Raw genomic sequence first — 25,096 nt, forward strand, 5'->3', positions numbered from 1 at the left:
GAAAGCTGTCGGGTTTCTAGACTTCTGTTCGTCTCCAGGTCTTTCTTTTTTGAGTCTGGAATTTTGGGATCATTAAAACAAAACCCTAAAGATTAGACTAAGGTTACCAGAGTTATTTCACTTTTAAAGTAATTGACATTTAAAACCTGTTTTTCAGAGGTGAAGACTCCTCTACAAAACCAAACACCTCCCTTTCATGATTAGAATTTAAATTTACCTTTTCATGTTCAGGGGACAAACCTCATATCCAAAGAAGTGGGCTATAGACCACGAAAGGTTATGCTCAAATAAATGTGTTAGTCTCTATGGTGCCACAAGTACTCCTGTTATTTTTGCAGATACAGACTAACACGGCTGCTACTCTGAAACCTCCCATATTTAGTGACTCTCTAACAGTCTGCTAATTTTCACCGCTATGTGTTCACAGAAGAGAAATACACTACAAATTGCTTAATAATCTTAGTATCTAACAATCATTTTACAGCCTTTGCGTAGACTCATTTTACATTCCTCTAAGTCTGAAAGTTCTAACCTCTCATGCTCTTCCCTGCTTCCAACCTGCAGCTCCAGATCTAGATTTGGAGACATGGAAGCGTTCCACAGTATGCTTTCCCTTTCATATAGATAGATTGGGTGGAGCTAGCAAGCCTATTCTGGATTTCTCACTCTGTAATGCAAATTGGGGAGAGAGGGAGGGAGGAAGGGAAACTACTCTCCTATGGGAAAGTAACCAACATATGGAAGAATTTAGTCCTGGTTGGTTTTAAACCAAGACTGAGGGCTTGGCTACACTTACAAGTTGCAGCGCTGGGAGTTACAGCGCTGGTCATGCAGCTGTGTAGGGCCAGCGCTGGAGTGTGGCCACACTGACAGCTACCAGCGCTGCAGTGTGGCCACACTTGCAGCACTTTCCAGCGCTGTATTGAGAGGTGCATTGTGGGCAGCTATCCCACAGAGGACCTCGTCCCGTTTTGGCGCCGAGTATTGTGGGAAGGGGAAGGAAGTGTGTGGGTCATTCCGCTTCCTGTTCCAACGCCCCGTGGTGCATCGCTTCACATCCCAGCAGTCTGTCTTTCTGGCAACGTTTGGCGCCATTGTGAGTGTCTTTCTGCTCTGTGTGTGAATCGCGATTTCTGTGGGAAATGGAGCCCGAGCTGCTGAGGACTGTGCTGATGAGTGTCGCCAGCACAACACGTTTGGCAGTCGAGCTATTCCTTCAGCTCCAAAGTGACAGTGAGGAGTCTGACGATGATATCGATATCGATTCTCCTGCCGCGTGTGACACTAAAGTGCTTGTGGCATTCACGGAAATGCTCAGCACCGTTGAACGCCGCTTTTGGGCTCGGGAAACAAGCACTGAGTGGTGGGATCACATCGTCATGGAAGTCTGGGATGACGAGCAGTGGCTGCAGAACTTTCGTATGAGAAAAGCCACTTTCATGGGACTGTGTGCTGAGCTCGCCCCCACTCTGCGGCGCAAGGACACAAGATTGAGAGCTGCCCTAACGGTGGAAAAGCGGGTGGCCATTGCAATCTGGAAGCTGGCAAATCCAGACAGCTACCGGTCGGTCGGGAACCAGTTTGGAGTGGGAAAGTCAACCGTTGGAATCGTTTTGATGCAAGTTTGCAAGGCAATTAATCGCATCCTGCTAAGAAAGACCGTGACTCTGGGGAGCGTGCAGGACATTGTGGATGGCTTTGCACAAATGGGTTTCCCTAACTGTGGAGGGGCAATAGATGGGACGCATATTCCTATTCTGCCCCCCCCCCCCACCTGGCATCTGAGTACGTTAATCGTAAGGGGTATTTCTCTATGGTTCTCCAGGCGCTTGTGGATCACCGCGGGCGTTTCATTGACATTTACACAGGCTGGCCTGGAAAGGTGCATGATGCACGCATCTTTCGGAACAGTGGCCTGTTCAGGAAGATGCAGGCAGGGACTTTTTTCCCAGACAGGAAGATCACAGTAGGGGACGTCGAAATGCCCATTGTGATCCTTGGAGACCCCGCTTACCCGTTATTGCCTTGGCTCATGAAACCCTATACAGGGAAGCTTGACAGGAGCAAGGACCGGTTCAACTACAGGCTGAGCCGGTGCCGAATGACTGTGGAGTGTGCTTTTGGCCGTTTAAAGGCACGCTGGCGTTGCTTGTATGGGAAGCTAGACTTGGGGGAAAGCAGCATCCCCGCGGTTATATCCGCTTGCTGTACCCTCCATAATATTTGTGAAGGGAAGGGTGAAACATTCAGTGAGGCATGGACCACCGAGGTTCAAGTCCTGGAGGCTGAATATGCACAGCCAGAGAGCAGGGCTAATAGAGAGGCCCAGCACAGGGCTTCAAGGATTAGGGATGCCTTGAGGGAAGAATTTGAGGCTGAAAGCCAACAGTAATGTTTGCTGCCTTGCATGGGAGTGAATTGCACTGTTTACACTGTTATTCTATTATCCCTAAAATGATTTGCAGTGCCTCTTTCTTTACTGGGCTAAGGTATCTTTAACTATCTGCTATAATAAAGACTGTTTTCAAAGCCAAGAATTGTTTTATTGAAAAGAAAAAAACTTCCTTGACAGACAGACACACAACATTTCATGAACACAAGAGGGCAGGGGTGTGGGTTGGTGAACTGTACAGTCACAAGTTTGCATATGTCCTGTCTGGAGTGCTGTTTAACGAATCCTGCACTTCAGGGTGCATATACTGCATGGTGATGGGGGTTGAGTGCAGAGGGTAAGGGTGGTAGGTATCAGGGCTGGTTGGTGAGCGTACAGGTGTTGGAGGCAGCTGGTGGTGGTAAGAACCTGAATGCTGGGGAAAGGTGGTTTGAGCTGACATTGGGGCACAAGGCAAAAAGCTTTGGGACGGGGGGGGGGGGGGGAGTAGCACGGTAGTGCTCTACTTGCATGGCAACGAGTGACTCGATAGAGTCCGCTTGGCGCGACAGGATGCTTAGAAGCTGCTCTGTGCTTTTCCTTTTGGCCACTGCATTTCTCTTGCGGATCCTGCTTTCCCTCTGGCGGATCTTGCTTTCCTTCTCTCTCCACTCCTTCAATTCCTTTCTCTCTGTAGCAGAGTGATGAAGAACAGTTTTCAGCATGTCCTCTTTGCTCTTTCGGGGATTTTTTCTCAAATTTTGAAGCCTCTGTGATGTTGAACATCTGGGCAGTCCAGTAGTCAAGGTCACTGTAGAAACACAGAAATGACAACATTTAACACGGGCAGCATTGTATTCACTATCTCCAGACATGAATTGTTACACTGAGGGAGTTCTCACTTTAGCATTCTTTTCCCAAACGCATAACACAACAGAAGCCACGAAATGGTGAGTGAGGGGTGCTTATAGAGGGAGAAGTGGGGCTTGACTGATAGAGGGGAGCTGGTTGCTTTGGGTAATCTGGAGTGCTAGAGGGGTTGAGTGAAGATGCAGCTGCAGGGGTGATCTTATCTCCCTATCTCTTCACTAAAGAGTCTCCCAACATTTTTCACAGGAGTTAATCCTGGAAGATGTCTCCTTGCTGCGAGTCACTAGGGAACAGCGGGAGGCTCTTTTAGAGCAATGTGGATTCCGCCCGGGACCCTACGCGGCTTGCCTGTGTTCAGAAATGGTCCCCCCACCACTGGCAGCACAGTGGCGCGGACGCGTCACCGTCACTGGGACAAGGGACACAGTGGCTCTGCCTATAAACCTGCACAGGCATATTGCCCACGCTCTGGATGAAACTTTTGCTGAGATAACTGAAGCAGATTACCGCGACGTGATAGACCACATCAACGGGCTATTCCACATCTAGAGGCTGGCATGCATGCAGCCATAACCCCCCTTCCTCTCCAGAAACATTTCCACCCAGAAAATAAAAGCCGCTTACCGGTAACCCGCTCCTCTGCTTGTCCTTCTGCAACTGCTGGCTGCTGCGATTGGGTACTTTCCTCCTGGCTTGAGAAGAGCTCCTGGCTGCATGCCTCCAGGGACTCTGGGGTGTCTTCCCCCATCCCAGGAGCTTCACTCACGGTTTCCTCTCCCCCCGCCGCCGCCGCCTCCGCCTCCTGTCCCCCAGCCTGCTCAGAAGTGTCCATCGTTATCCTGGGATTGGCAGTGGGGTCACCCCCTAGTATCTCGTCCATCTCCCTGTAAAAACGGCAGGTCGTGGGGGCAGCTCCGGATCGGCGATTCCCCTCTCGGGCTTTGTAATAGGCACTCCGCAGCTCTTTAACTTTCACCCTGCATTGTAGTGCGTCCCGATCATGACCCCTATCCAGCATGGCCCTTGATATCTGCTCAAAGATATCGTAATTCCTACGGCCGGAGCGCAGCTGTGCCTGCACAGATTCCTCACCCCAAACACTGATGAGGTCCATCAGCTCGCCATTGCTCCATGCTGGGGCTCGTTTGCCACGTGGAGGCATGGTCACCTGGAAAGATTAACTGATTGCACTCCACACCTGGCTGCAGCAAACAGGAAGGAGATTTTTAAAATTCCCGGGGCATTTAAAGGGCGGGTCACCTGAGGCAAGAGCAGTAGAGTGCAAACTGATGAGCAGAGTGGCTGAACAGGAATTCTGGGATAACTCCTTATTCCCTGGAGGACACTTAAAGCGCTGGTGAGTGTCCACACCTGCTGAGCAGCGCTGGATCACCAGCGCTGCACTCCTTATACCCCTGCCGGGATGGGGTTTTCAGCCAGCGCTGCAGCCAGGGAGTTGCAGCGCTGGTTGTGCCCTGCAAGTGTGGACGGGGTGTAATTGCAGTGCTGGAAAGCCTCCACCAGCGCTGCAACTTGTAAGTGTAGCCAAGCCCTTATATTCCATGCTGCTTAAACTCAATGGCCACTCATCTTTGCAATCTATAAATAGACAGCATATTCAAACAAACAATTGTAGTATGGGAGTGTACAGAAATGAATTTACTGTAGTGTTTACTACAAACTAGGATTGTTACAGTGACTGAAAATACAAGCTATTCTACAAAAGTACATTTTATTTCTGAAACGGACCAATGAACTACATAAACAGCCTCCGTTTACAGTTGTTCCAGAAGACACTGAACATGAGGGAAAAAAATAAGTGGAAATGTTAGCTTAAAAAAGTAAACTCAAAATTAGAGGATGGTATGGAAGGAATAGCTCAGGAGACTGGCAATGCAATAGGTAAACTTTCACAACCACATCACTATCACCCTCCCGACATTTCACACTCAGAGAAAATTCCACTATTAAAACAAACAAACAAAAAAACCCACTCACATTCTCTCTTCTGGATTTCCCAGTGCACTCCCTTTACTCAGAGAAGGCCTGATCCAAATTCATTTCCCACGTTTTATTGGACATAATTGCACAAAGGATTCCGGGTGAGAAAATAATGGGTGGCTTTAGAGTAACAAAAAGAAGGGAAGAAAAGGAGCTTTGGGGAGGAAAGACAGTTAAGAGGTTGAGAAACCCTGGTCTAGTGGGCTGAGAATAAAACTAAGAGTCAGAAGTCACAAGTTCTAGTCTGGCTCTGCCACTGTCTTGCTACATGGCCCACAGCAAATCCCTTAACCCCAGAGCCAGATAATGAGCTGATTCAACTGCTGTGTCCTGCTTTAGCAGTGCAGAATGGCCAAAACACCCTCAATGGAGATTTCCCCAGTGTGAGAAGTATGCAGATGGAACAAAACTAATGTTAGGCAGGTTAAGGACTCTCTGTAATTCCCCAGCATAGTCAAAACTACATCCTAATAATCCCCAGTTGGTGTACAGCTCCTTGGGGGTCTCTAATGTCCAGAATAATTTAAAGCAGCACTCCTATGCTGGGAACACTTGGAAATCTGGACTTGTGTCTAAATTTCCCTACCTGGAAAAAATGGGATTTATTTAGCTACTTCACAAGGTAAACGTATTTGGAAGGCTTACTTAATATTTGTACAACCCCAGGAGGATGAAGCATTAGATAGCTGCTGAGTATTGTCAGCAATCTTTTCAATGCAGAGACAAGAAACTACACACGTTATAGAGAATGTTCCAGGAAGAAAAAAAAAATCAGTAAAAACAAAAATCTTACTACTCCATACATATTAAACACATGCTCAAAGAATAAGTTGGCTCCTTTTCCTAAATTTTCAGTTTTGATCACTCAAATGCTTTTTACTTTGGCCACTGTTTTCCAAGAGCTAGTAAAATATCACCTCTTATACACACTAAGCAGAACATAAAATAGTCACATTCTCCATAAATCAGAAAGGAAGTGTCACCTAAATTTACAGAACAAATTTATTCTGTTAGGACAGTTCATATATCACAGTCAAAAATCTTACTGACCAGAAATAGTAGAGCTATACTATAAAAAGGTTATTGTTTTAAAATGAATGCCTTCCCTGAAAGCTTGTGTTTAGAAATTACACATGGGAAAAATCTCAAACTTCATATAGCTGGTCACCTTTTCTTCTTTTACATCCTTCCCATAAAACCTGCCTCTGTCATAATGCCTGCAGATTGCTCCCATTTGACACCGGATAGGCAACTGCTAAGTGGAGCTGCAATTTTTGCTACGTTCTTTTCAGTATATGGTTCTCTCATCATCCCAACCTGCTCAATCTCTGTTTGGCTAGCCGTTGTCATGTAGATAATCCGTACTCTAGAGCACTCACAATCTTCTTTGTCATTTGTCTGTACAACACCTAACACAATGGCACCTTACAGATAGAACTTTTTGGGAGAAAATACTACTAACTGCTGTTTCTTGAGGTTAATATTGTATATGTAAGTTGGTGGAAAAGTACAGAATGTTATTAATTTATGGTGAAGTTAAGCATTTGCACCTGCATTTGACATTGACCAGAATGTTAACTTAGGTAGACCCCAGTCCTGAAATTTGATCTGCAGAGATTAAGGGGTCCCCACAGTTTCTATATTTATTTTTAGAAGGATTTTGGGCCATGTTTATATTTTGAGACTAATGATGAAAGAACTGTATTTATTCTGGACCAGAGTTAGTTTTGTGGTGTTATGAAATATGAATATTTTTAGACTTGAGAAGTGGCACTCAGATGTGGTGAGGGCCTGTACAAAACTCAAAAAGATAATTTGATTTTGCTGGACAGATAGAGGAACACAAAGATTAGACTGAATGCATGATTAGAAAAAGCTACTTTTAAAATCTTCATTTTTTAAAAAATATTCAAAATTTTCAGAAGGTATTCTAGAGTTGAAAGCAGGATCTAATCCTAAAGATTTGAAAGCATGAGAATTTCTCTCTCCTTTTTTCAAATTACAAAGGGGTTCAAAAACAGCCTTAAACTATGGAGAGCCTATTACTTCTCCAGAATAGACAGCAGGCTGGCTGGGACTAGAACCCTGGTCTTACAGATGAGAACAACAAAGAACTCTACTAAAACTCTCTACTGCTCCCAGGCAACAGACAGATCTTTACATTGTAAGGAGCAAATAGCCATCCAGTAGACATATAGTGGAGAACTGGGCCCACATTTGCACAAAATGTAGCATTTATCTGTGCAGAGTGTGAAGTAGCTATAAAACACTACCAAATCAGAACAGTGTTGTCTCCCCCCACACACACACACTTGTTTTGCGCTAAGTGTATGTAAAATCAGTACATAAAGCACAAGGCAGTAGAGAACCAAGTCTACCATGATCAGTGCTGCTCCCACTAAAGGGAGCGGCAAACTCCTCATCGATTTCAAAAGGGGTAGGATGAGGCCTCAAAGCTAACTACAACAAAAATCATTAAGTAACATTGCTTCAATTACAACTTATTTTTTTCAAGTATATCTGGTGCACAAATTTAACCTTAAGTCATAAGAAATAGTGACAAACTATTTTTGAGGAAGATGGAGACAGAAGTTTGTAGTTTCAAATCAGGGCATTTAAAAAAGACCTGTAATGCAAAGATAGTTTGGCCAGTTTTCTCTGAAACATTTACCTTTGTTAGAGTAAATACAGCAATCTTGGACAAACTGCTTTTTGTTGGGTTTGATGGGTTATTGATGTGTGGGAAGTTTTAAATAGGATTTTATAATGGAAGCTGGAAGCTACATGCAATCATATTTTGGAGATGCACTAGGCTTTTCATAATAGAGCACATATTTTAGTGTCAGTTTCACCTACTGGATATAAAGATTTTTAAATCTTATACGTTCAGCTTATACGCAAGCAGTTTATATGTAAAGCAGGTAAGAGTACAAATGCTAAATGTTTGTAATCCCCAAAATATGAGGTTTGTTGCTATTATCCATGACGGGGGGGGGGGGGGGGGAGAAGAGGCCATCACCATAACATGGTGTTGGTTCATTTAGTAGGTATAACCAGAATTCTGAATATTGACTATAATTGCTGGATGATATGTGACTTGTATTTTGGCAATTACACAACATTTTATGATTAAAACAACAAATCCCAGATGTACTGTAAGCTCTTAAAAGCCACGGGTGTCAGAACTTGACCTATGCTTAATGGTACTTATAACTTAGTCTATTAGAAAAGAAAAATCTGTTTTAACCTTATATTGTTCTAGTTCAGTCACAGACAGTGATTACAAAACCAGACAATTCCAGAGCATAAATTAAAATGATGCAGAAAATAAAGTTGAATAGTTAGACTCTCAATAAAAGGTACACCGTATTATAAACTTTTAAGATGAATATTTATTTTTGCCCAAAGAGAGAGGGTAATTTCATATCACAGCTGAAGAAGTTAAACAGAGAAAATGGAAGATTACTTCATCCTTTTAAAATAACTTGTTAATCCACAATTCCTTCTTTTTCAGATCATTGTTTAGTTTAGGACATAAAAATGTGTTCTTTCCTATGCAGCTCCTAGACCAGGCCTGCACAACTTGAAAGCGGCGAGGGCCATATTACTCCAAAGAAAACAGCTGAGGGCCAAACCCCACTGGCCCCGCCAACCCCCCTCCCCCCCGAAACACAACACACACACCCAGCACCACCCATCCCCCCTGAAATACTCCCCCCACCCCCCCAGCAAGGCCAGCTCTAGTTTTCGCTGCCCCAAGCAGCGCGCTGAATTGCCGTGGTGGGGGGGGGGGCAGTCCCTGTGCCCTTAGCGCGGCAGGGGTGTTTCCGCAGCGGCGGCAATTCGGCAGCAGCTTCTATGTTTAGCTGAAGCCGCCCCAGACAGCTAAACATAGAAGCTGCCACCGAATTGCCACCGCCACGGAAACGCGCCTGCTGCCCTAAGGGCACACAGACTCCCCCCCCCCCCCACGGCGGCAATTTGACGCGCTGCTTGGGGGCAAAACAGGGACTGCCGCCCCTTGAAGATTGCCGCCCTAAGCACCAGCTTGGAATGCTGGTGCCTGGAGCCGGCCTTGCCCCCCAGCACCGCCCGCCCCGCGGAAACAAACCCTCCTTCCCCAGCGCTGCCCCACCGAAACAGCGGTATTGAACCTGGTAATACGTTATAGCGAGCCCCTAAGGTAGTATAATTAAGGTAAAAGAAAAATGTCTTTTTGCTAGAAGTAGAATAAGATCTTCCCCCCACTTTGTAATCAATTGCCCTGTTGAATGAATGAGGTGTGACTGAGGAAGGCATAGAAGGCAGCACCTCCAGACAGCTGCAACCCCTGGAGAGGGGATGGGAGCCAGACCAGATCAGTAGAACAGGTCATCCACTGACTCCTCGCTCACCTCTTCAGCCCACCCCCCGGCTCACCTCCTCATCCCCTGCCATTGCCCGCCCACCCCTTCAGCCCCTCTCCCTCACCTGCCGCTTGCCTACTCACCCCCCGCGGGCCGCACAGTGAGTCCACGCGGGCCGCATGTTGTGCAGGCCTGCTACAGACACTAGGGTCTCAATTCTCTACTGCATTACACCTTGGGTAATAATTTACACCTATGCAGAGGGAATATATAGTGCTACCACTACTGTAACTGAGTGGGAAATCTAATTGGTAACATAGCTGCACTTATGTAAGTGACTACTGAGGGAAGAAGGCATTAGAGAAGCAGGTCTCAAGCATTCTGCACTGAAGAATTAACTAATAAGACACACAACACAGTAGTGAAACAAGTAGTTTGTGATTCCACTGGACTACAGCTTCATAATTCAGAACAAGGAGTAATGGTCTCAAGTTGCAGTGGGAGAGGTTTAGGTTGGATATTAGGAAAAACTTTTTCAGTCAGAGAATGGTGAAACACTGGAATGGGTTACCTAGGGAGGTGGTGGAATCTCCTTCCTTAGAGGTTTTTAAGGTCAGGCGTGACAAAGCCCTGGCTGGGATGATTTAGTTGGGAATTGATCCTGCTTTGAGCAGGGGGTTGAACTAGATGACCTCCTGAGGTCCCTTCCAACCCTGATAATTCTATGATTCTATGATAATTACGATGACTCAGTGCTTACCTGAATCCAGGCAACTGGCAAGGATTTCTCCATGTCCCCCAAAAGATTCACCCTCCCATTTATTACCCACAATCTTAGATGTCAAGGCTATCTTCTCTCATGAGAATGGCTGGAATTAGTAGCTTCTGAATCAGCAAACCTGTTGTTCTAGTCCATGTTAGGATTTATTAACTTAATTTTTTTAAAATGATTTATTAATGGTACTCTGAATGTTAAAGTTAAGTTCCCAAAAAGAAATTTGGTCTTTTTTTTGGGCAGATAAAATTAAGTCTTTTAAAAATAAAGTTGTGTTGAACACAAGACATACTTGTACAGTATGTATCTTGCATGGTTGAACTTATGTTTTGTCATTCAGTTCACTTATTATTTGTTATGTACTTTTCTCATCACTTAAAAAACCAAACACCACTCCAGATTTAGAGACAACTATGCTTTCTTGTTAAAAGACTGGGATGGAAAGGAAGATTCTTAGGTGAATATGGGTTTGTGGTAGAGCCTCTGCTCCAGGATAGGTAAACAATAAAATCATCAGATTTCTTCTTTTAAAATTTTAAAATAAAACTAACTATAACTATTAAAATAATTTCAAAATATTTAGTAGTATGTTTGCTGCCAAGTTTTAAAGAAAGTCAAAGCACTGAACTGGTGGAAGTCACTGGCTAAGCACATGGAACCAGAGTTTGTTGAACACCTAAACCAGCTTTTGAAAGCGGTAGCCTCTTCTGCCTGTGCAAAAAGAGTATTTTCTTCATTTCAGCTTATTCCACTAGTTCAGCTCAATGACTAGTTTGCTCAAAAGAAGCCAACTGTGAGTTGAAAACGTAGGAAACATTGTTTTCTTTCTTCCATTCTATGAATAAACACTAGGTATAAGAAGATAAAATCTACTAGCTCTAAACTCATGAAGGACATGGTCTTCAGCTCAATTCAATGTGGATAATACTTTTCGTTTAATAAATAAATTGTAAATGAAAATCATGTTTTAATAAGAAAAAAAGTATCCAGCACATTTAAGTTTTATTTAATTTTAAAAATGTTGTTTGTGCATTTAATCAAATTCCAATTTCCATAAAAATAGAGCTTGAATAAAAAATTTAATAAATAGGAAATGCATCATTCAGCATTATCTAACATAAAAAAGTAAGACAAGAATCTGAATAGATGTATGTTAAGATATATAACTATATAGATATAGTGTATCCTCCTGGTTAGCAAAAAAGTATTTAGTGTAAAGACTGTAATTAATTCAATGTGTTTTAACGGTTAACAACCGAGAGTCAACCTCTCTAAGAGAATAATAAAAAGTAGAAATGCAAAACAAGATTAAATAATTTAAAATCAAGGTTTCCTGCTTGCTGATTGAAATCATGGTTAAAATCTGTGATTCAATTTGCTTTGATTAAAATCAATCCATCCTGCTCTGTGGCTTTAAGGCCTGGTCTACACTACGCGTTTAAACCGATTTTAGCAGCGTTAAACCGATTTAACGCTGCACCCGTCCACACAACGAGGCCCTTTATATCGATATAAAGGGCTCTTTAAACCGGTTTCTGTACTCCTCCCCGATGAGAGCAGTAGCACTGAAATCGGTATTACCATATCGGATTAGGGTCAGTGTGGCTGCAAATCGATGGTATTGGCCTCCGGGTGGTATCCCACAGTGTACCATTGTGACCGCTCTGGACAGCAATCTGAACTCGGATGCACTGGCCAGGTAGACAGGAAAAGCCCCGCGAACTTTTGAATTTCATTTCCTGCTTGCCCAGCATGGAGAGCTCATCAGCACAGGTGACCACGCAGAGCTCATCAGCACAGGTAACAATACAGTCTCCTGAGAATTGAAAAAGAGCTCCAGCATGGACTGCACGAGAGGTACTGGATCTGATCGCTGTATGGGGAGAGGATTCAGTGCTAACAGAACTGCGTTCCAAAAGACGAAATGAAAAAGTATTTGAACAAATTTCCAAGGCTATGATGGAAAAAGGCCACAGCAGGGACTCAGAGCAGTGCAGAGTGAAAGTTAAGGAGCTCAGACAAGCCTACCAGAAAACCAAAGAAGCAAACGGAAGGTCCAGTGCAGGGCCAAAAACATGCCGCTTCTACGCTGAGCTGCATGCAATTTTAGGGGGCTGCGCCACAACTACCCCACCCCTGTCCGTGGATTCCGAGGTGGGGGTTGTAATCTCAGCCATGGCTGAGGATTCTGCGGATGGGGAAGATGATGATGAAGAAGAGGAGGACGAGCTTGCAGAGAGCACACAGCACTCTGTTAGCCCCAACTGCCAGGAGCTTTTTCTGACCCAGACGGAATTACCCTACCAGCCCTCCCAAGCCACTAGCCCAGACGGTGAAGCCATGGAAGCGACCACTGGTGAGTGTACCTTTGTAAATATAAAACATGGTTTAAAAGCAAGCGTTTTTTAATGATTGATTTGCCCTGAGGACTTGGGATGCATTCGCGGCCAGTAAAGTTACTGGAAAAGTCTGTTAACATGTCTGGGGATGGAGCGGAAATCCTCCAGGGACATCTCCATGAAGCACTCCTGGAGGTACTCCAAAAGCCTTTGCAGAAGGTTTCTGGACAAGGCAGCCTTGTTCCGTCCACCATGGTAGGACACTTTACCACGCCATGCATGTAGCAAGTAATCGGGTATCATTGCATGACAAAGCATAGCTGCGTATGGTCCCGGTGATTGCTGGCATTCAAGAAACATCCGTTCTTTATCTCGCTGTGTTATCCTCAGCAGAGTGATATCGTTCAGGGTAACCTGGTTGAAATCAGGAATTTAATTAAGGGGACAGAGATGGCCATTTTCCTATTGGGCTCGTGGCCTGCTGCTTAAAAGAAATCCTTCCTCGCACGTAGCCAAGCGTGGGGAGGGGAGGAGTGAAATAGCGATGAGCTTTTTCGCGTTTGGCTAGCAGGGATCTTCCCAGCTACCAGCCACGTGGTGGGGGAGGGGGGGAAAGGGGGTGATTAGCAGTGAGCTTTCATGATACCAGCCATGCGGTGGGGGAAGGGGTAAAGCACTGTATATATGAACGCTGCAGAAGCCGAAAGACAGTGGCTTACCATGGCCGCATGCAAGCTGAATTCCGATGCCCAGACCTGCATCTGTGAGATCTGTAACACCAGAGCCGCAGGCACTCAATATTAAGGTGCAAAATGCGACCTTGTAGTGAAATCACATGTGCTATGTAAGGTGAATAGTGTTGTTCACTGTGAAAGAGTATAACCACTGTTCTGTAAAATGTATCTTTTTAAATACTTCTCTCCCTTTTTTCCCTCCCTCATGCAGCTGCAAATTTTTCAAGCCTCCCTACTCCATCCCAAAGGCTAGCTCAGGTAAGGCGGAGGAAAAAGAAGACGCTAAATGAAATGTTCTCGGATATCATGGAAGTAACCCGCAAGGAAAGAGCTCATCTGAATGAGTGGAAGGAGGTGGTATCAAATTACAGGAAAGATGCCAGTGAACGTGAGGACAGGAGGGACGCTCGAGATGAGAGGTGGCGGCAGCAAGATCATAGGTGGCAGCAGGAAGATCAGAGGTGGCGGGATGCAACTCTGGGGCTGCTGCGTGATCAAACTGACATGCTCCGGCATCTGGTGGAGCTTCAGGAACGGCAGCAGGATCACAGAGTGCCGCTGCAGCCCCTGTATAACCACCCTCACCATGTTCCACATCCTCCTCACCCAGACGTGTAAGAACGCATGGGGGGAGGCTCCGTGCACCCGCCCCCTCCACCCCCGTGGACAGCCCAACCAAAAGGCTGTCATTACTGTGAAATCGCCGCGCTGCCGTAGTCGCCTCCTCCTCGCCTGGCTTTGCAGGTCCTGGTTCAGCATAGACTGCACGAGAATGCGCGAGGTGTTTAAAACGTCCACGATTGCGGTATTGAGCTGAGCAGGGTCCATGCTTGCTGTGCTATGGCGTCTGCACAGTTCACCCGGGAAAAAAGGCGTGAAACGGTTGTCTGCTGCTTTCAGGGAGGGAGGGGTGAGGCTGTACCCAGAACCACCCGCGACAATGATTTTTGCCCCATCAGGCACTGGTACCTCAACCCAGAATTCCAAGGGGTGGGGGAGACTGCAGGAACTATGGGATAGCTACGGGATAGCTACCCACAGTGCAACGCCCCGGAAATCGACACTAGCCTCGGACCATGGACGCACACCGCTGAATTAATGTGCGTTGTGTGGCCGTGTGCACTCGACTTTATACAATCTGTTTTACAAAACCAGTTTCTGTAAAATCAGAGTAATCCTGTAGTGTAGACGTACCCTAAGACTTTATGCTGGGGATGAGAACAGAGACACTGCTGTTGCTGCCTCTTATCCACAAACTCAATTGGGACAAAAAGAAACACTAGTCTATGTTGTGTGGTTGCTTTTCGTCACCAATCCCAGAAATAAGCTTCTGATCTGACTTCCACTTAAAATTTTGGGTGTCATGACTGACTAGTACGTATGAAAAAGACTGACCTTCCACCCTAGTTTCCCCATGTACAATAAATGGCACTGAACAGCAGTTGCTCCCCAATGTGCACTTCACAAGTCAAGGACATACAAAAGTCTGACGTGCACTCTATAAATAATGCGATACTAGAAAACTCGAGGTAGAATTTAGCAAGTAGAGGGCCCAGTGAACAAAACCTAGAGCAGGCCAGTTTTCATTTCCAGTGTCGCGCAGAACTGCCTGGTCAGCACAGAAACACAGTCGTCTTAAGTGCAGATCAGCAGTGTGTTACAGGAAGCAATTATATTTCACTTGTCCACAGTAGATCTTAGGTTGTCCCAAGCTGCTGCACAAAAAGAGATTTCCTAACTTATTTCACTCAGCCACAAAATGACAAGGAAGGAAAAGGAAAAAGATATCAAAGAAGTGATGATTCCAAGGGCCTCACAAATTACTTTCACAGCTCTGTCTGCCTAACAAGCAAGGGATCAAGGCTGTTATATTACCATTACTAGTCAGGTGGTCTATTTTCCTTGTTTGCTCAAATAAGAATGTAAATGTTCTGACAACTTTTCAGCAACTCAAATAATAAGAATGTAATGTCCTTTCAACTTTTCTGGACAATCGCCTACATGCTATTGCAAAGTTGTTTTTCTATAAATTTTCTTGGCATTATAAGGAATATATATTCAAATAGATTGAGTTCACTGAGAAATACATACACGCCTCCCCCCCCCCACCTGCCTTACACCTCCCGGTGGAATCTTAAATCCATTTCACATTTTAAGTATCATATCAACATGTGGCAAATGTGTACCAAGCAGTATGTTTTTTGCCTTTTCTACCACGAGACTGTTCTTCAGTTTGTCTCCTTCAGCTCCTTTAAAGGAAACTTGCTGTATTCATCTAATGTTTTCCTATAGTATCTCAGTAGTGACATCATGAAAAAAGTCTCTGATTACCAATACTTTAAAAATTGGTCAAACTGAAGTCAATTACACTAAATCTTAGTTTGCAATAAATTAAGGAACATAATTCAACTACTATTATATTCCTGTACTGCAGATCTCAACATTTTCTATGAGATAATAGATGTAGTATACCAATAACTTTCTGTAAAACTGCAGTCACTTTTCAGACTTTAAACTATGTAAAAAACCAGCACACGTTTTGAACTTGAAGTCACCAATAGGAATTAATCTATTCAGTTTACAAATAAAAAAAAAGTTTTCTAACTACCAGCCCTAGATATTCAATCTTGTATTTGAAAATCAAGTTTGTTCTTTGGGGCTCATCCAACAGTTTTATTTATAAGGGGGGCAGAAAAAAAAATCAGTTCCCTCTCATATGGCTCTCCAATGTTAAGAAGAGTAGGTAGCTGTATAAGCTTAATTATTCAAGTAAGCATATGACTTAATAGACCAAGGCAGAAGGCTAGTTGATTACAATAGTACCAATTTCACTCAGAGTAGAATCATACAAATCTGTTATCTTTAAGTAGATACAGTACTGTATAAGTAGAAGGAAAACCTGTATATAACCCTTGAGAAAAAGCTCTTATTTTCAGATTTGTAGCTAAATATTGAAGCTTTGTTTTTGATTAATACTTTACTTCCAGGAATCTGTCTCTATTTTCGATTCTGTGCTCTCTTGACTTGGTCAGAGATTTTAAAACATTTAAATTTCCATTCTCTCCCCCCAACCTCATCCTAGTGTATTTCAATTCAGAAGTTACCTATATTAACAAGTATCATACTTGTCTCTTATCCTTGCGCTTTTCCTCTGAAGAGCTTTAAAAAGGAAGTCAAAGCACAGCTAATCCCATTTCATATATGGGAAAACAGGTACAAAGAAGCAAAATGATTTGTCTGAGGCCACACAGCAGGGCAAGCAGGAGAACCGGGAACAGAATCAACGTCTTGCAACTCCCAGGCCAGCTTCCCATTCTACTGGATCACCCTTACATAGCATAAAAAAATTACACCTTGCATACAATGTGTCCGTGTGGTTTGAAGCATTTTATTATTGGCTGTTACTTAATGCCAAGAGTCATACTGCTTTCACAAGTTATCTTAAGGGTATTTTGGTGCCAAACTAGGGTGCCATTTCATTTATGTCAGGGACTGGGTTATAAACAGGAGCAGAAGAGGTTGCAGGCCGCCTCCTTCCAGCATTACACGTCTGCCTTTCGGAGTGTGATGGAAGGACCAGAATAATCAAAAAGTAGTTGTAAGGGGAAAGAAAAAATACACGCTCGCAAGCCGGGTGCCTTTAAACCCACGCCAGGGGGCTGCAGCCTCCGGCTCCCTGTGGGGCACGCTCGGGAAGTCAGGACATCGGCACAGCGGCCGTTAGCTCAGTTCACCCGGCGCCCACCCGCCCTGGCAGCGCTCTCCAGCTCCGGGCACGATCAGCTAGCGGGACAACGCGGCGGCCGAGCTGGCTCTTGCCAGACAGACACCCCCTACCCTACCCCACCCCACCCGGGGCCGCCGCTCTGCTCCCGGCTCCGCCGGCGCCACGGGGACCGTTAACGGACCGTCTCAACGGCCACCGCGGAGGGTCAGCGCTGCTGGCTCCGCACCAGCACGCTCGCCTCACCCAACGCGCGCGCCGCCCCGAGCGGGCCCAGCTAAGCCGGCTCGGGGACCCGCACAGAAACCCCGGTGGGGGGAGGGGAGACCGTGGGGCCTGCAGCCCGAGCACGTTATCGGGCGGGGGGGGAGTGTACGAGGAGGGGCTCCGGGGCGAACAGAGCCGCACGCAGCCCCAGTGGGGCGCTGACCAACCCCCCCCCCCAGTTCCCTGATACTCCTGCGAAGCCCTCGCCCTACCTGCCTCATCCCTCACGGCCCAGGCACGGTACGGGTCCCGCTCACCCATTCGCTAAGTAGCGGCGTCAGCCCAGGCCTGGACCATAGTCCCGATCCCGTCCTGTATGGGCAGCGCGGGTCACTATCCTCCTCCCGGACCCAACTCGGACACCCATTGGCCCGGGCCGGCCAGGGGGCTGACGTCTCGGAGGAGGCGGGGCTTCCCGTAACGAGCTTCCCGGATGCCAGAATTCTAGGGTTGCGGGCCCATTGCTAGCGGGGGAGGAGGGAACCAGGGCGGTTCCATTGTGCCTGCGGGGCGCCCTCCCCTCCGGGCCTGCGGGTGTTTGGAATATTCTGCCGGGCCCTTAAGGGTGGGGGGATGGTAGGATTTTACTCCTCCTGCAGGGTCGGGCAGCGGAAGGTTCCATTCCCTCTTGCACCTGAGGGGAGATGGAGGGGATTAGAACATTCTAATCCCCGGGGATGCGTATGGAATGTTCTATCCCTCCTGCAATTCAGGGGATTCCCTCTGCCTTGCTAGTGCGGGTCAGACCATTCTATAGGACCTGCAGCTGCGGGGTCAGAGGCGCTTGGTATCGGTTCCAACGGGGGGGGGGGGGGGGTTGGATTATTCTGAGCCTGCCAGCGGACCTCTGCGTGCGGGGCGGGGCAGTTGTTGAACTGTGCTAACCCTCCTGTAGCCAGGGACGGGGGTTCATAGTTTTCTAATCCACTGTCAACCGCAGGGGGTGGGAGAAAGGGTCTTTGGAACGTTCCGCCTGCAATCAGGGATGTCCTGTCACACAAGCTCTAGCTGCTTTGCAATCAGCGGGTGAGACTGCAGTTTGCGTCGATAGCAAGCTAGCGTTAATCTAGCTAGCACAGGCTAACAAGCAGCCCCATGAAGGACCAGACAGCAAATGTGAAAAATCAGGATGGTGGTGGGGGGCAATGGGAACCTATATAAGGAAAAGACCCAAAAACCGGAACTGTCCCTATAAAATCAGGATATCTGGTCACCCTGGCTGCATACATGAACTGCTAGCCCCTGCCATCGCCACCCAGGCTGCTGTGTGAGTACACTGCTGTTTATCAGAGGGGTAGCCATGTTACTCTGTATCCACAAAAACAATAAGGAGGCCGGTGGCATCTTAAAGACTAACAGATTTTTTTGGGCATAAGCTTTCGTGGGTAAAAAACCCCACTTCTTCAGATGCATGGAATTAATATTACAGATACAGCCATAAATATACAGACACATGAAGAGAAGGAGTTACCTTACAAGTGGAGAACCAGTGTTGACAGGGCCAATTCAGTCAGGGTGGATGTGGTCATAGGTGCCAACTTCTGCTGGTGCCAGTGGGTGCTTTACCCCCCTCTGCCCTGGGCCCCACCCTGACTCCACCCCTACCCCCATCCCTGCCCCTATTCCAATCGCTTCCCCAAATCCCCACCCCCAGGCCCACCTCTTCCCCATCTCCTCCCCTGAGCGTGCCACGTTCCCGCTCCTCTCCCCTTCCTCCCGGAGCTTGTTATGCCACGAAACAGCTGTTTTGCAGTGGCAAGCACTGGGAGGTAGGCGGAGAAGCAGGGACGTGGTGTGTCCAGGGGAGGCGGCTGAGGTGAGGCAGGGAGGGGAGCTTGCCAGGCGGGGAGGGAAGCTTGGCTGCCGGTGGGTGCAGAGCACCCACTCATTTTTCCCTGTGGGTGCTCCAGCCCCAGAGCACCCACAGAGTCAGTGCTTATGGATGTGGTCCACTCCCAGTAATTGATGAGGAGGTGTCAATACCAAGAGAGGGGAAATTGCTTTTGTAGTGAGCCATCCATTCCCAGTCCCTATTCAAGCCCAAATTAATGGTGTTAAGTTTGCAAATGAATTGTAGCTCTGCAGTTTCTCCCCCCAAGAGTGGCTGTGCAGGGGAAGAGGAAGTCAAGTCCAGTCCCTCCCCAGCCTGGCGGATAGCAGCTGGATCCCAGTGAATGGTAGGACCCCCTGGCTGGGGCGCCCCCAGCCCTGTCCCTCCAATAGCTAGATTTTATGGGGGAGGTCTGATTTCATGGTCCATGACATGTTTTTCACTGTCATGAATTTGGTAGGGCCATAGCTATCGGCCAAGGTGGTCAGGGATGCAACCCTATTCTCCATATGTTTCTAAACCTCTAACTGGCCGAAGCTGGGACTGGATGACCAGTGATGGGTCACTTGAAATTGCCTTATTTTCTTCCTTCTCTCTGAAGCATCTGGCAGTAGCCACTGTCAGACAGGATAGTGGGTTAGATGGACCCATTGGATCCAGCCATTCTTACACTGGTTATGCAAAAATCCAGCTTTTTGAAACTACATCCTGAGGAGAGGACCATTGTCTTCTGATTAACTGTTGTGCAGTCTCAAGATCAAAGGCCCAAGCTGTATAAAGGAAAGATTCATGGCTGTGCTAGTCCTGAGCAAAGGCTGTCACTCATGTGTAACTACAGAAAAAACCCTTTGTGGGGAGTAAAGGACTGACTCCTACCAGAGCTCTTGTTGGAGTTTGGGTCTATGTTTTCTCAGTAAAGCTTTCACCTTAAGAATACATGTGTTTGCTTAGTGTATCTACACTACAGCCAGGATCGATGCTCTGAAATTGATCGACCGGTGGTCAATTTAGTGGGTCTAGTGAACACCTGCCAAATTGACAGCAGATCACTCTCCAGTCGACCCCTGTACTCTATGCCTGATGAGAAGAATAAGGTAAGTCAACAGGAGAAACTCTCCCATCGACCCCCTGTGGTGTAGATCCTGCGATGTAGATCCTGCGATAACTTGACCCAAGGTATGTCAATTCCAGCTACATGAATAACGTAGCTGGAGTTGTCTACACTATAACGGTAAGTCGACCTATGCTACACATCACCTAAGATACTTTGCTTTCTCTCCAGAGGCCATGAACAACTTTAATTGCCAGCAGTTACAAGTGACCATGCGACCCTTTCTGAGGCTGTCCGGCTTGCTGGGAATATCCCAGCATTTGCAGAAAACTGCAGCCTGGAAAAACCCTGGTCAGGAGGGAGAGAGGCATCGAAGAGGTGACAGCTGAGGGGCTGGGAGCCTAGAGTGGTTTCCCTAGGTGGACCATGGAAGGGGAAATACAGGTGCAGTTGCCCTGAACTGTGACAGAGGGTGTGCATGCCAAATTATCTCACTTACACTTCTGCATCCACATCAGAATTGCCATACTGGATCAAACTCAAGATCTATCTACTTCAATATGTCTCTGTGGAAGAGAGAACTCACAGCTGGCATGTCTCCTCACAGCTTGGCATGACATATCCAGCTTTCTTCTAGTGCCCCCTGCTGATGGCTACTTCAGTCCTGTGGTGGTCTGCTACTTCTCAGGACTCAGCCCTTTGACTGGGACATGTTTAGATTGCTCTTTTTGTGATAACAGAAAGTCCAACAAAAACAAATGTCTCATCCCTCTGTGTGGTCTGCCCCCCACAATTCTGGGCTGAGTGGTCCATACACCCTTTTCTCAGGGCTGCCAGTTGTCCATATCCCCTTCTCAGTGGCTTCACACCATCTTTTCTGTGGCTGGTAAGGGAATCCAGGCCTGCTGACTGCACTGGGTTCCAGTCTAGGGACCCTATAACCAGCCCCCCAGGTCTGCTTCTTAAGACTCCTTGCTTCTGTCTCCCTGGACTCCTTCCTACTGTAGCCAGTCAGTAGGCTTCTTCCCTAGTCTCTCTAAATTCACCCCTCTTTCAGGGGCAGGTTATCCTCTGGAATCCCCAACTGAAGGTATAAACTTAAAGCAACTTCCGCCCTCCTCAGATTTGACCTGTCTTTCCTTTTAAGTTTGTCTTGCTCTCTTCCTCCACTAAACACCTCCCAAGGCTCTCTTCCTGGAAATCCAAATCCTGCCTTTTTAATCAGGGCTCCTCACCACCAGTGTCTGCTACACCCCTAGTGGCTACTCTGGGTCTCTCCTAGCCTCCTGCTTGGCTTCTCTACTTAGGAGAGGATCCCAAGGGCAGCTCTTCATCTGGGCTTCCTCCTTGACTCTCCCAGTCTCTCCACTCTTTAGTCCCAGAGAGTCAGAGTTATTCACTCTCTCCCTGTGGCCCCTCTAATGTCAATCCAAATGCCTTGTAGGCTTTACCATCACTACCTTCTGGGCTTCATTTCCTCCTGACTCAGGAAACTCAGTCTGGTACAAGGCTTTACTACCTCCAGCCCAGTCCTTTCTTTAGTGTCATCACCGAGCTTTACCAGCTGGAACTCATCATTAATGGGGCTGGCCCACCTCCACGTGCAATCACATGGGTTAATTGGCCTCTCAGGTTGACATTAACCCTTTTAGAACCAGGATAAGGTATATACTTCATCACAGTCTCCAACAGTGGCCAGCACCTGTTGCTTCAGAGGAAAGTGGGTAGATCCTGCAGTGGGTAGATATGAAGGGAAGATTATTCCATGTTAGGTCTCATCCTGATCTCTAACAGTTAAAGATGGGCTTAAACCCTGAAGCATGAGGTTTAACATCCCTTCCAAAATTTGTTAGTATCAACTCTGGATATTCATCTTATCCATGTATATCTTCACACCCTTTTTGAATCTTGCTAAATTCTTAGCTTCAGTTATTTCCTGCAGCCATGAGCTCCACAATCTATGGATTGTACGAAGAAGTATTTAATCACTCTTGAATTTGCCATTTTAAAATTGGTGTTCAGATTATGCTTTCAGTGATAGCTATGCAACCACATTAGTTTAGGATTATGCTTGTGTAACCCCATTAACTAACAGTTTGTTTACACAGGTGACACTTAAAGCATAATCTGAGACAGGGAGTATGTACAAGTGTAGCTAAGGCTATAACTTGAGGTGTAGGCTCTCTAGTACTACTGATGTGTGAGATGGAAAGAACTCACAGTTGTCACAATAGTGTGCATCTAGGTGGGCAAGGATCTTCTCTTCTCTTGTATTCTCTAGTTCTCCTTTGTGTTTCTTCTATTCTATCTTTTTTTCTGCTTCTCTTTCCAGTTTCTCACTTCTTCTGGTGGGTCTCTGTCTCATCTATCTTATATAATTATGTGTGTCCCCCCATTCCTGTTGAATCTGAGCATCTCACAATCTTTAATGTAGTTAGCCCAACAATATAGCACCTCTAATGTAGGAAACTACTATTATACCCATTTTACAGATGGGGAAATGAGGCCAAAAGAGGCTGAGTGACTTTCCCAAGGTCACACTAGAAGTTTTGTGGAGGAACATGGAATTGAAGGCTGGTTTTCTGAGTTCTAGGCTGATGCCCTCATCTCCTTTGCACCTTCTCTCTCCCTTCCCTCTTTGTTCCTCTTATCTCTTAACTCTGGGTTTGATCAAAGCCCACTGAAGTCAATGACAAGACTCATTGATTTCAGGGGGCTTTGGATCAGGTCCTCTGTGCTCCCGTCCGTCCCACAACTTTCACTACCCCCTTGTTCAATGCTAGGGATTCCATTGTTGCTGGTTCCCTTTACTCTAACCTGTTCCTTTCTTCCTCCTCTCCTTCCCCTTGCTTTCCTGTTCTATATCCTACCTCTTATAATGCTTGGGTTCACTATGAGAATTGTCCTTATGTCTCTCATAGCATCCATCTATTCCTACAATGTTGCCACCTCTTTTACACTCTGCTTGATCCTGCATAAAAGTCATCCATCCTTGGCAAATATGTTTCCAGCGGAAGCATAGCAAAAACAATTTGCAGTTTATTTCCCACTTTAGCATGTCTTCTGCTTCCTGCTAACAAAGAATTTTAGAGATGTGCTACTGGAGACATCCTAAACAGCAGATACTCTCTTTCTACTTAGAAGCAAGAGAGAACCTCCTTTGCTGACTCTCATTCAGTAACCTGACAGCCACTAGCTACTGTGGTGGATTCTTCAGAGGCAATTTTTAAAATCAAGACTATTTTTTAGAAAAGTATTCATTCTTTAGAAATTATTTTGGGGAAACTCTGGCCTGTGTCATACAGGAGGTCAGACTACGCGATCACCATGGTCCCTTATGGCTTTGGAATCTACGAAGCAACTTCTGATATGTTTCCAGAGTGGGGTGGAATGAAAAGTCCTCCTCCACCCTAACACTACATCAGACTGCAGTCACATGTTGCCTGGCAAGATGCTCTGTATTCGTGGTTTAGCCCTACGACCAAGTTACATGCACCCCCCCCCCTTCTGGGGCACCAAAGTCCCTTCTTACAAACAGGCTCAGGCAGTCTTCCCATTCACTGCCCAGATGGTGCCACTTGCCCAGTGGCTGGTAGGGGAACCCAGCCCTACCCTCTACTCTGGGTTCCAGTTCAGGGACCCTCTAATCAGCACCCAAAGTCTGTTCCATTCTGGACCTTACTGCTTCCTCCCTGAGCCTTTCCTAATCTCCTGGCCCCCACTTCTCTGTGTTTACCAGCCCCAAAACCAGGGTGGATAAAAACCAACAATTTTTTTTTTAAATCAATTTTTTTGTTATTTAAATCAATGTTTATTTAAATCAGATTTTTCCTCAAAAATCATTTTATCAAAAAAAATCTGATCTAAAGATACATTATAGCTCAAAGATATCTCATCATGGAATATGGATTATAAATTCTAATTCTATAGTATGGGACAATATATTTATGTAATATTTAAGAAAAGTTTTGTAAATGAGTTCCAGTAGTTCATGGATTAGGGACCCAATCTCATGGGGTTCCAAGGGCTTCTGTAGAGATTTATTTAATCTTTCTATCTTCCCAATGGGACTCAGTGCTCAGTCTAGAACAGGGGTCGGCAACCTTTCAGAAGTGGGGTGCCGAGTCTTCATTTATTCACTCTAATTTAAGGTTTCACGTGCCAGTAATACATTTTAACATTTTTAGAAGGTCTCTTTCTATGTTCTATAATATATAACTAAACTATTGTTGTATGTAAAGTAAACAAGGTTTTAAAAATGTTTAAGAAGCTTCATTTAAAATTAAATTAAAATGCAGAGCCCCCTGGAATGGTGGCCAGGACCTAGGCAGTGTGAGTGCCACTGAAAATCAGCTCGCGTGTCGCCTTTGGCATGCATGCCATAGGTTGCCTACCCCTGGTCTAGAAGATACCATCAGAGATGCTTAGTTTTGCAGTTCTCAAATTGTGGAGTTGTCTATCCAGAGATAACATGCTTGTTAACAGCAAAAATGTTTTTAAATCAATACATAGAGGTGAGAAATAACGGACCTCAACCCTATTGTCCCTCTGCAAATTTGTGTACAGAGTCAATCCCTTACCTCTCTCTAAAAGTGCAAAGTTTCAAAAAGTTCAATGAATAGAAGATTGTTGGGGAGCTGAATAGATCTGGACAAGGAGAAGAAGTTTGGAAATAAATGTGAGAAGGGAGGGACAGGCAGTAGAAACAAAAGTGAAACTGTTTGAGCAGCATGTATAGCGGGTACCTTCTAAAAATGAAACCTACATCTATCTCTGAGGTCTGGTCT

General features: G+C 45.9%; 1 protein-coding gene across 2 annotated transcripts in view; it reads right to left on the reverse strand.

Moving 5' to 3' along the window:
• Positions 1 to 17,888, reverse strand: part of IL6ST (interleukin 6 cytokine family signal transducer) — a 65,549-nt gene extending 47,661 nt beyond the window's left edge. Inside the window, exon 1 of one of the 2 annotated variants that reach the window (XM_045020925.1) lies at positions 17,685 to 17,888. In XM_045020925.1, the coding sequence (XP_044876860.1) occupies positions 17,685 to 17,688 (4 nt within the window). In that variant the 5' untranslated portion in view covers positions 17,689 to 17,888. Of the gene's footprint in view, positions 1 to 17,639 lie in introns of both variants that reach the window. The other variant, XM_045020924.1, reaches the window with a different exon arrangement.
• Between the last annotated feature and the right edge of the window lie 7,208 nt (positions 17,889 to 25,096).

Source organism: Mauremys mutica, chromosome 6 (assembly GCF_020497125.1).
Source record: "Mauremys mutica isolate MM-2020 ecotype Southern chromosome 6, ASM2049712v1, whole genome shotgun sequence".
NCBI lineage: Eukaryota > Metazoa > Chordata > Testudines > Geoemydidae > Mauremys > Mauremys mutica.